General features: G+C 39.4%; 1 protein-coding gene across 1 annotated transcript; it reads right to left on the bottom strand.

The window, feature by feature from the left end:
• Positions 1–7,636: 7,636 nt before the first annotated feature.
• On the bottom strand, positions 7,637–8,584 carry LOC309826942 (taste receptor type 2 member 5-like; the record flags this gene model as incomplete). The annotated part of the gene is given in 2 exon segments (XM_082661403.1): positions 7,637–8,419; positions 8,423–8,584. Coding segments are annotated over 2 exon segments (945 nt in total).
• Positions 8,585–12,682: the final 4,098 nt, after the last annotated feature.

The following is a 12,682-nucleotide window of genomic DNA, read 5'->3' on the forward strand; positions in this document are numbered from 1 at the left end:
TTTTGTGCAAATTTTAACAGCTTGTATCTAAAGCGAAGGCCCCACTTATTCACTAGATCCCATCCCCTCTCTTCTAGTCAAGAAAATCACTCTGGTACTATTTCTCTTTTGGTTTCTTGGTCTCTCAGTCTCTCTGTCTCTATCTCTGTCTCTTTGTCTCTCTCTCTCTCTCTCTCTCCCCCCTCCCATCAGTCCCATCAACACAGAACTATGTTGTTATATCTCTCATTAAAAAATTGTATTTAGATCTCATGTCCCCTGCCACGGCTGCTATTCTCTCCTACAATTTATAGCAAAACTTCTTGAAAAGGTTGTCTATTTTCACCAATTCCTCTCCATCCCAGTCTCTTGATCCAACTCAAGTCTGGCTTTTGCAGAGCACTCCCTCTAAAACTACTCTTTCTAAAGTCACCAATGACTTGTATATTTCTAAATCCACAGGTCAATTCTCAGCTCTCATTTTACTTGACATTATCAGCATCAGTTGAAAATGTTAGTCATTCCCTCTTCCTGGAAACATTTTCTTTACTTGGCCTCCAGGATGTCTGTCATCTTTTTTCCATCTATCTCACTGGCTACTTCTTTTCAGTCTCCTCTATTGATTCCACCACATTTCTCCAACCTCTTAGCATCAGAGTTCCCCAAGTTTTAGTCTTGGCCCTCTTCTCTTATCCATATCATCCACTTCCTTACTGATCTATGCTAGTCTTAAGATTTTAAATATGATATATAATCTAACAGCTCCCAAATATATATCTCCAGTTTGGACTTTTCCCTTGCTGTCCAGTCTCATGTATTTTACTCATATAGTCTACTTTGATATCTAATATATATCTCAAACTTAACATGTTCAGAACTGAGCTCCAAGTCTTACCCACAAGTCAACCAGCCTCACCCACGATCTTCCCCATATGAACTGATGACAAGCTGATGACCCTGCAATTTTCTCAGGCCAAAAATTTTGGAGTCACTTTTGATTCCTCCCGTCTCTCATATCTTATATCTAATCTACAGGTAAATCCTGCCGGGTCTATCTTCAAAACACTTCGACAATCTTACCACATCTCCCTGTCTCCGCTGCAACCACCCTGGTAAACCTGGAGCAGCGCAGTATCCCCCAACCCATTTTATTCTTCTACTTTTGCCTTACTAAATTGAACTTATTCTCAGTACAACTACCAAAGCGGTCTTTTAAAACCTAAGTCAAGTTTTGTCACTTGCCTCTGCTAAAAACCCTCCAATCGTTCCCCATCTCACTCAGAATAGAAGATAAAATTCGAACAATGGTCTATGAAGTCCCTAAAAGCATGGGCTCCATGGCCCCTTTGACCTCAGTGCCCACTACACCCTCTACTCCAGCCACAGTGGACTCCTCGCTCCTCCTTGAACACATTAGACACTTTCTTACCTCAAACTTTTACACTTTCCCCAGGTTCCTGCATGGCTACCTGCCTCACTTCCTAAAATCTTTGTTTAAATATTTTCTTAGTGAAGTCTTGTCTGACTACCCTATTTAAAATTAGGATCCCACTTCTGGTGGAAGTACATATTCATTTTCTACAAAAATTTGGCAATGCATATGATAAACCTTCGAATTATGCATATTCCGCCTTCTACCTTTAGAGTTTTACAAGGATGTTTGCTGCAGCACTGTAGAGAGCAAAAACTGGTGGGGTGGGGGCCACAGAGTATCGCTTATTTCTAAAAAGGCAGTACAACCATATACAATAATATGTGTGATCATTTAAAATGGTGTTGTAAAAGAATATGTATTGTCATAAAAATTATAAGCATAAGACTCAGGTTATGAAATAGTATATATGTTATGGCTCCATTTTTGTGCCCATAGCTATTCGTTCAACAATATCTACTATTCTAAACACTGAAGACACAAAGAAAACCAAAGAAAAAGATTCTTGTCCTCAAGGAGTATACATTCTAGTTTAAAGGTACAGGTAGTTAAATTTTAAAATGTATGTCAGATAAGTACTGTGAAAGAAAACTAAAGTGGAATTGGGAGCACTGGGGTAACATTTCAAAGAGAGTACATATTGAGATTCATTTGACAAGGATCCCCAAAACTTGAGCAGGTTCTAAGAATTCTCCTCGGGAATGCAGAAAATAGAGTTGAAAGGTGTTTGGGAAAGGTGGTGTCTGCTCTCCTAGAGATATCATGATAAACAGAGAACAGTGAAAATGCCACGATCAGGGGTGAGAAAGTGAGGATGAGGAATGTGTTTATGACAAGTTGTAATAATAAAGTGTGACAAAATGTGGCTCCTGAGCCTGAATGTACCCAGAAGGCGATGACGATGAATGGACAAAAGAAGGGAAGAGGGTAAGGGATCCATCCAGGGAACATCCAGGACATGGATCTAGGGGTAAGGATGTGGATTGGCTACTGCTCCTGTGGGGATACTGGGAAAACCCAAAGCCAGTTTGCAAAGCTAGGGGCCTTGAAGTGAAGGCCGCTGTCATCAGATGTTCCTCCAACTCTTCTACTAGTTCCTCAGAATTATCCAGTGCTGAATTATAAAACCTTATTAAAAGAAAAAAAGCCTGAAATGTTGATACCTGTTTTTTAAAGTTATCTTTTACCTTATTTTCAAGGTAAGTTCATCTCAGTGATACTATGCTAAGAAAACTTCAATGAGATTAATACTCTATTTTTCTTAACCTTTTTTGCACATCTGAATCACATGAGGAACTTTAAAAGACATAATGCCTGGGTCCTATCTCAGAGATTCTGATGTAATTGCTCTTGGGCAAGACCTGGGCACTTGGGATACTTTTTAATCTGCCAAAGTGATTCTCATATGCAGCCAAGATTGAGAACCTGAAACTGACTTTCACCATGAAGCTTGTACTAACTAAAGCTTTCCCAGAATTTTACAGCACACTAGAGGCTGCGAAAAATGGTTTTCTGAAAACCCAGGTTTACTGGTTTCATACTGCTATATAGAAACACACTAACGTTTGGGTATTGACCTTATATATAGCTACATTTCTAAATTAACTTATTTCCTAAAATTGTTTAGATTATTGGGATTTTCTATGTAGACAATCATATATTAAAATAATGAGTTTTATTTCTTCTTTTCCAATACTTACATCTTTAATTTCTTCAATGTGTCTTTAAATGTATAATTCAGTGGTTTTTCATATAGTCACAGACTTAAGCAATTATTACCACCATCTAATTTTAGAACATTTTCATGACCCTGATAGAAACCTATACCCATAAGTAGTCACTACCCAATACCTCTATTCCCCAGCACCTGGAAACCACTAATCAACTTTCTGGTTCTATAGATTTGCCTATTCTGGACCTTTCATAGAAAGGGAATCATATAATATGCAGTCTTTGTGACAGGCTCCTTCAGTTAGCATAATGCTTCAAGGTCTATCTGTGTTATAGCATGTATCAGTACCTCTTTCCTTCTTATGGCTGAATAATATTCCATCATAATATGTGTGTGCATGTACACACACACACACCACATTTTGTTTATCCATTCATCGGATGATGGACATTTGGGTTGTTTCCACTTCTTGACTATTATGAACAGTGTTGCCATGAAGAGTCATTGGTAAATTTTTGTGTGGACATATATTTTCATTTCTCTTGGCTATATACCTATGAGAGGAATTGCTGGCTCCTATGATAACTGTATTTAACATAAAATGTAGAAGTTCTTGAAGTCACTCCACTAGCTCCCACTAAAGGAAAGCCCCTCAGCAAAGTTTTCAGCTTTGCTCTTAAAATGCTTATATATTGCTAACGTTTTCTCTTTAATTGAGAGAAAATTGTCCACAGTAGTTTCTTTTGTCTTCAATCTATATGCTTAATTTTTTGCCTGTTTCTCCTATTTCCATCCTTTTATTGCTTCCTGATAACCTTCTGAGAGAGTTATTTGAGCTAACCTTCCAGTTCATTAATCGACCGTCTGCTGTATCGATTCTGCTACTTAACCTCATTGTTGAGTACATTATTTCATCTAATTTAAAAATACATATTTTAGAAGCCAAAGGGAAATCAGACTTTTTTTCACCACAGGACCTATCATCTAGGGCAGGTGTGTGACCTAGAATCAGCCAACCAGAAGCTCTTAGCCAGGGCTTATGTACTATGACGCAAAGGGACACATTCACAGAGGCAGTGGCACTGTCTAGGACATAATGCTGACAGTTGAAATGTGAGTGTTGCTGCCAGCATCAGTCTCTCTAGAGGGACTTGGTTGTGTTCTCAGTTGTTTAAACCCTCTTGGTTCCCATTCTGATGTTGACTCTCCAGACTTCCCATTGATTCTAAGAGATAGCAAATTTCCTTCCAATAAATTAATTTCCTCCTTAAGTCATTTCAAGTTGGACACGTGAGTTGGGATGTGGGAAAAGTACATGAGAGTTAAAGCACTAATTTCTTCCTTCTACATAGTCAGATTCTGTAGACACTGTCATAAGTTATGGTTCAAAAAGTAAAGTGAAAAACATATTACTTGAAGTTACAAAATTAGTAACCAGAAGAATGACAAGTAAATAAAACTAATCAAATATAGAAGAGGGGAATAAATCTGGGGTTAAGTGAGATGATTCCCAAACTTTGATGAATGGGATTCAAAAGTTACAGTTTCACAGTTGATAAACCAAGTAAGAAAGGCGAAATATTATTTAGAGATGTGACAATAAACACCAGAAGAACTAAGACAAATGGTAAAATGTGACCACATCTGGGCAGTGGGACTAATAACAGGGAGTGGAATGGGAAATGCTGCTGCACATTTTCTACCTTTCTGTATTGTTTACATCTTTTTCTAGTCCCCCTCTAGGCTGCACCATCAGAGATCATACCACATAACAGAAAGGGAAGTAGTAAGACCTACACACATACATACACACTTATGCACATGAACATGGATCCAGCTGCAGCTCGGAGAATGCAAACTATAAAAGATTTAATTATAGAAGATTCAATTCAAGAGCACAGATTTGCCTCCAGATTTGTTTTCTTGGATAAAACACAAAGTAGCCTCACATCCATCATGGGCTAAATCACGCACGGAAAAGGAAGGAAATCCAACCCCAAAAGATGACTGGGAAAACGCAAGTGTTTTGTCCCTAAGAAAAGCAAGTCATAGATACTTCAGTCTGTCATGATTTTGGATCTTGACTCCCAGGCATCACCAAACATGAAAGATTAGTTGCTTATTTCACCTGTTTAAAAATACTCTCAAACTTGAGCATTCCACAGGCTAAGCCCGGCATGAAGTCTTACAAGTATGAACAAGAGGAACTTAAGGGTTACTGGTAAAATCACAAGACTTGGAGTCCAAACATTTGGGACTGTTTTATCTGACTGTTTACTAGCTGATGATGTTAAGCAAATCATCACTCCAGCCTGAGTTTTGTCATCTATAGAATGGGGATAGAATTACTACCTGCATACAGTTGCTATTAAAATCAAATGAGATAATAGACTACATATAAGAATACCTGATAAAGTGTAAAGCCCAATACAAATGTTAGGTTATTATCATTATGACAGCTGGTCACAACAGACAGCTGTAGAAAAATAGGCATGGCATAGTGGAAAATTCATTCTACTACTAAAAATATAACCCTAGAGAAGCATCTCCATCCTTGCAAAGGATGAATATTATCATTTCCAGAAGACAAAGATGGTGCTTGACCTCACACAGCTCACAGTGACATCAGTGGAGCTATCCCTCCCTTGAACTATGACTAACATCCACATATGGCTAGCACATACCTCAGTTCACAGCTTTGGATAAGGAAAAGACATGTGTTAGAACATGTTAATGAAAGTAGAAATGAAAAAAAATTTTAAGTATATCAAGTATTGTCCTTTGGATTACAGATCCTTTAGAACTGAACCAAAGGAAATGTGTTCAAATAAGCCTAAAAAGAAGGCTGAGAAAGTATATACAAAAACGGACAAGATTCAAAGGAGGGAAAGGCAAAGCTAACTCTTTAGCAAAGTAGTGTGATATAAAGGAAAGAGCCTTGGACCAGGAGTCAGAAAACTTAGTTCTGGTTCTCTACGAAACTCTGGGCAGGGCATTGCCCTCTCTGGGCCTCAATTTCTCTATAATATATAAAAGGAGTTAAAAGACTAGTTAACACAGCTAATCAATCATTTACAAAACATTTATTGTTTATTATGGGTCAGGTAATATTCTAGGCACCAAGAACTTAAGAAGAAACAAAAACAGACACAGTTCCATGGATTTGATGTTCTAGATGATCTCCATCCAACTCAAAGACCCAACATGCTAAAACTCTGACTTTAGGCTGTGGAGAGGCCAGAGTGGACAGTCAGGATGGTCAAATGACCAAAGAAAATAAGGCTTGACCTCTCCAGGGAGCAATGTTCTTTCGGGGAGCAGAAGCAAGTGCCCCTCACTCCCATCTTGCCCCACCCTAGGTCCTGGGCTCAGAACTTAATACCAATTGTGGCAGCCAACTGACTTTTATCCTGAAAGGCAAGTCTAGGGCTCAAAGAAACTCCCAGAAATAGAAATATATTTTGTTTTGTTTTTCAGTTAGATAGCGAGACCAACTACAGTAGAGAAATGGGAAACTTATTTGGTACTTTTTTTTAAGCTTATCTAAAATGACTAACATTAACAGATAGATGAAATTTCACAAAAATTAAGGATCACTATATTAATTGTTCCTAATCTCTATTTAATATAATAGGAAAAACACAACTTATGTATGTAATTTTAAAAGAAATGAATTATTTTCTATATATAAACAGAACATAACACTTCATTTACCAAACATAAGGCCCTAGCCTTGATTTCTATCATACATTAAAATAATGTACTTTGCATTGTGAAAAGAGAAACAGTATTGATTTTTATTCTGCATTTTCTATTGCCCATTTATTGATAGAGCGTTAAAGAAGGAAAACTTTTACTGAGCCATTAAAAAGAATGAAATACACACACTACTATATATAAAATAGATAACTAGTAAGAACCTACTGTATAGCACAGAGAAATCTACCCAATACTCTGTAATACCCTACATGAGTGGATATATGTATATCTATAACTGATTCACTTTGCTGTACACCTGAAACTAGCATAACATTGTAAATCAACTATACTCCAATAAAAATTTTTTTTAAAAAAAGAATGAAATAATACCATTAGCAGCAACATGGATGGACCTGGAGAGTATCATACTAAGTGAAATAAGTCAGACAGAGAAAGACAAATATCATATGATACCGCTTATATGTGGAATCTAAAAGAAAAAATGATACAAACAAACTTATTTATGAAACAGAAACAGACTCACAGACATAGAGAACAAACTTACGGTTACTGGGGGTGGGGGAGGGACAGATTGGGAGTTTGGGATTGATATGTACACACTGCTGTATTTAAAATAGATAACCAATAAGGACCTACTGTACAGCACAGGGAACTCTGCTCAATACTCTGTGATAATCTAAATGGGAAAAGAATTTGAAAAAGATACACGTCTATGTATAACTGAATCACTCTGCTGTACACCTGAAACTAACACAACATTGTTAATCAACTATACTCTAATATAAAATAAAAAAATTTTTTAAAAAGAAGGAAAAATTTTAAATATGTAAAAGTCAGCCCCCTTTTGGAGAGCTATCAAAAAAGTGTCTCAAAACAGTCTCCTTACCACTCCTTTCTCTCCAAGTGTACACTGTCTTCCACAGGATTCTCTGACAAGTCTGCTTCATCCTGGGATTCCCCATGATCAATATGACAGAATGAAGAGAAGCGTAGGCAGCCATGAGTGTCTCAGAGATGAAGAGAGCGGTAAGATCAGCAGGAAAAGGCCTGGAGGTGATGGAGAAGGGGCTGGCCAGGATGTAAACTATGTAAAGTATAAGGAAACAGCCCAAGGACTTCAGGACAGTGATGTGAGCCTTGGCCTGAGCATCTCTCCTGCCGACTGTATGGACATTCATCTTCCTGCGGTGTCTACACAAAGAGACAATCTGCATCCCAGAGGAAATAAGCAACACCATGAAGGGCATTATACTTCCTGTATTGAGCCATAATATATACAGACAGTGCCAGTTTGAAGGGGGGTATAAAATGCTGCTGTTTCCTTGGGAAAGATTGGAGAACTCTAAGCTACCCTGAACTATAAGTAACAAACTGATCATGAAGTACACCAGAAGGCACCAGTGACTCAGACAACAGGCCCTCTGCTTCAGCCACAAGTAGACAGGGTGTTCAAAGGTCATGATCTTCCTGCAGTAGAAGACACTGAGAAAAGTGGCAAACCACAGGCTGGTCTGGCTTACTAAGACCCAGAAGACATTGAGATAGCGAAGCCAATGGCTGCTCTGGAAAAGTGGAAACAGACTTAAGTCCACCATAATCAACCACTGCAGAAGAAATCAACAGACAGCCAGGCCCAGGACAATGAGGTTATATGAGGACCCCTTGAATTTTCTGAGCCATTCTCCAAAACTCCAGGCCACGAGGACTCCATTTCCAACCAGGCCAATGAGAAATTCAGCCACTGCTACCAGCATTAACAGTCCTAGGACAGCAGTCAGCATGGCTGGGCAAGTCTCCCACTGCCGTCTCAGGAGGTGCTCTGCTTCAGTGTCGATGAATGCGTACGGCTCCTGGCTAAACTGCAGACTCCCTGAAGAGGATACAACACTCACAGTAAATTTTCATATCACAAAATCTGGATTTGGTCTTACCCTTCTGTAACCTGTCCTCAAGCACAGACTGAACAGCTGTGACCAGGAACAGAGAGTTTAGAAGTTATAAACCCCTCTATATTTGCATCCACATGAATGAACCCTGAACAAACCCTGAGACTAGAGATTTGAAACATATCAGAAACATCAACTCTCCTTCTCAAGGGTCATGGGCTAACATCTAGATACCAACACATAATATAATAAGATGTCTCAATAAGAAAGACCAAAACAGTCTTAGGTTCCATACAGTGCCAGATGTGAGCTCATTCTTACAAAAAGGAAAATTTATTTTCATAAAAAGAACTTTGAACATATAGGCGTGAAAGCCAAATAAAGTCAGAAATTAAAAATATATTTCATTATTAAAGAGAGAAGTAGGGGAAGTTTGGGGAAAGAAAACAATCAGAGAACCAAAACATATTTTAAGTGCCAAATAATAAAAAATATAGGAGGTCAGGTAAAGGAGCCATTACTGTTAATCAGGATCTTTGAGATCATCTGCCCTTTATGATCAATTATCCACACACACTTGACTTAACATATATGTCACATCAAGGTCTTAGAGGAAGGAGATGAGCTCAAAGAAGTGAAAAAAGACTAGCAGAGTAATCAAGAAATATAGGAAAAGTGCTTCATTTACTGTTCAGATTCCACCTTCCTTGGGACCAGCCAAATGCAAATGTGTTTATGGGAGGCTGAATTCTAAGATGGCGCCCAAGGTTCCCACCCTTTGGTGTACATACCCTGAATAATCCTTGAGCAGGGGTGGGACTGTGAATAACATGGGATGTCACTCCTGTGATTAGGTTATATTACATGGCAAAGATGAAGGGCTTTTGCAGATGTAATTAAGGTTCCTAATCAGTCAAGTTTGAGTTAATCAAAAAGTAGACTATCCCATGTTGGCCTGATTTAATCAGCTAATGTCTTGGAGGAGGAACTGGGCCCTCCTGCTGGCTTTAAAAAATCCAGCTGCCATGTTGTGAGAGAGTCACATGGTGAGAAACTGTGGGAAGCCTCTAGATGCTTAGATTGACCCCACCCCACCCCCAAATCCCACCACCTGACAGCCAGCAAGAAAACAGGACTTCGTCCTACAAATGCAAAGAACTGAATCCTGCCAACAACCAGTAAGCTTGGCAAGCTCCAGAAAGAACACAGCTCCAGAAGGAACACAGCCCCAGAAGGAACACAGCCCAGCCAACATCTTAACTGCAGCCTGTGAGATGCTGCACAGAGGACCCACTTAGGCTGTGCCAGGAGTCTTGATCCACAGAAACTGTGACATAATAAATAGATGTTGTTTTAAGCTGCTAAATTTGTCTTCACAAAAAATAGAAAACCAGTACAGTGTTCAAAACAGGCTAGAAATAACTATGAGGAAATGAGAAGAAAGTGGAATTAGATTGGAAAGAAGGAGAAAGGCCAGGCTTCTTAGGAAGGCAGCACGGGTGTAGTAAAAAGGTTCTGTGCCAGGTGCCCGCGCTGCCTTGGGCACTCTATGAAGCTGCAATCAAGCCAGCACCCTCTCTGGACCTCAGCTGTTCTACTAGTAATATAATAGCTTGTGGGACCGGATTTCTATTCATTAGGTAAGATGTACAGAGCGCTTATCATGTGCCAGGCAGTGGAGGAGGCACAGGAACACAGCAGGGAGCAGGCCCTGCTTCCAGGGTGCACACATTGTGCACCACCCCACCCAGCTGAGGGCCTGGAGCCTGAGAACTCTGCCTGCAGCTGTGGAGAGGCAGAGGGGAAAGCCATAACTGCCACTGGCCAGAAAATTTGGATGAGGCAAGAACCTCTCCAAGGCTTCTACAGTGACTTTTGGATGGCAAACAAAACTGCCCTTCTCTCCCACCCTGCCGCACTTGAGGTCCTGGGCAGTGGAACTTCATGCAAAGCATGGCAGCCAACTGACGTGTATCCAGAAAGCCTGGTCTTGGCTCAAAGAAAAAAAAATCACTAGAAATATAAAGATGGTTTCTTGACAGGCTGCTTTACAAGTGGTGTTAAGAAAGGCTAAACCACGTAGAGAACTGAGATAATTAGTTAATTCTAATAAGAATAATGTTTGTCTAAAAAATATCTAGCAATTAATGCACAGGTTCATCTTTTTCTTAACACACATTATTTCAAAATTATACCTATTTTCTACTTCATCTCATCAGGGGATACACAGTCTCTACTGGCAAAGATAACTGGATTACCTGCAATAATTTAGAAAAATGTGATCCTTTCCATGCAAAACATGAGAACTCAGTTTTGACTTCTGGAGTTTATTAAAATAAGCACTTTGCATTGCTTAGAGAGCAATAGCTCTGGTTTCTATTCTATTTTGCATGTTACTCTCTCATTTTATTTCAAAATTAAAGAAGAAATGAGAAGAAGAATTGAGAACAAAAATTTAATTAACTTGACAATTTTACAGGAAGTTAATTTTACTGTTGGCAATTCTCTAGAGTAAGGGCTGACTAGATCTTTCTCCCATGTCGTGGACACCTTCAACAGGTCTGATTCCTCGTGACCATTATGACAGAACAGAGGGACGGGTAGCCATCAGTGTCTCAGGGATGAGCCAGTGGTGGGCTCAGAGGGGGAAGAGCTGGAGATGATGGCAGAGAGGCTAGCCAAGGCATAGAAGCCACATGAAGGAGGAAGCAGCAGCTAAGGGACTTTGGTTTCAAAGACTAAGGTCTGCCACTTTCATCCAAAAAAATGCCTTCCCCCCACAAGTTGCCAGACCAAGTACAGCTCCATCTCCTATTCTACATCTGACATATCTCAGGGACTCAAACATTTTGTATTCCTGGACATAGACTTTTCCAATGCCACCCCAAATTGTGCCTACATTGCCACTAGATGGCATCTAGAAGGCAACTCTTCTGTAGCAACTGCTAACCTGAGCAAATTAATTCTTCTCTTAATGTACAGCATGTGTCTAAAAATTCAGAAATTGAGAAAATTAAGCATGTTATTAATTGTTATTAATTGTAATAGGAACAAAAGCTATAAATATACACATGTTCATCGTCTTTCCAGCTTCTTCCCCACCACTTTATGAAGAGGTGGAGTTCTCGCTCACTGGGTCAGCACCACCTCTTGGGTACTGGATTCAGGTATTTGCAGGGAGGATGAAGTGCCAAACTCCACCCTCCATGGCCTGCATGCAGCAAGGATCACGATAAGAGTATAAGCAGCAGCAGCATTGCTGGGGTAGAAAAAGTAAATGGTAGTGAGGGGACTTGGCAGATAAGAAAGCAGGAGCTATTTTCTCTGCTTCCGTAAGTATGAAAATTTGGGACGAGAAATAAGTAGACAAGATTTGGGAGACCCTCTAGGAAGCATGGCTTAATGCCCCTTCCCTTGAGAATAAGCTGGACTTAGTATAAAACTCTTAGAGGAAAACATAGGCAGAACACTCTATGACATAAATCACAGCAAAATCCCTTTTGCCCCACCTCCTAGAGAAATGAAAATAAAAACAAAAATAAACAAATGGGACCTAATGAAACTTAAAAGCTTTTGCACAGCAAAGGGAACCAGAAACAAGACCAAAAGACAACCCTCAGAATGGGAGAAAATATTTGCAAATGAAGCAACTGATAAAGGATTAATCTCCACAATTTACAAGCAGCTCATGCAGCTCAATATCAAAAAAACAAACAACGCAATCCAAAAATGGGCAGAAGACCTAAATAGACATTTCTCCAAAGAAGATATACAGATTGTCAACAAACATATGAAAGAATGCTCAACATCATTAATCATTAGAGAAATGCAAATCAAAACTACAATGAGATATCATCTCACACCGGTCAGAATCAAAAAATCTAGAAACAATAAATGCTGGAGAGGGTGTGGAGAAAAGGGAACACTCTTGCACTGCTGGTGGGAATGTGAATTGGTACAGACACTATGGAGAACAGTATGGAGGTTCCTTAA

Source organism: Grampus griseus (assembly GCF_964374135.1).
Source record: "Grampus griseus genome assembly, chromosome: 9".
Classification (NCBI taxonomy): Eukaryota; Metazoa; Chordata; class Mammalia; order Artiodactyla; family Delphinidae; genus Grampus; species Grampus griseus.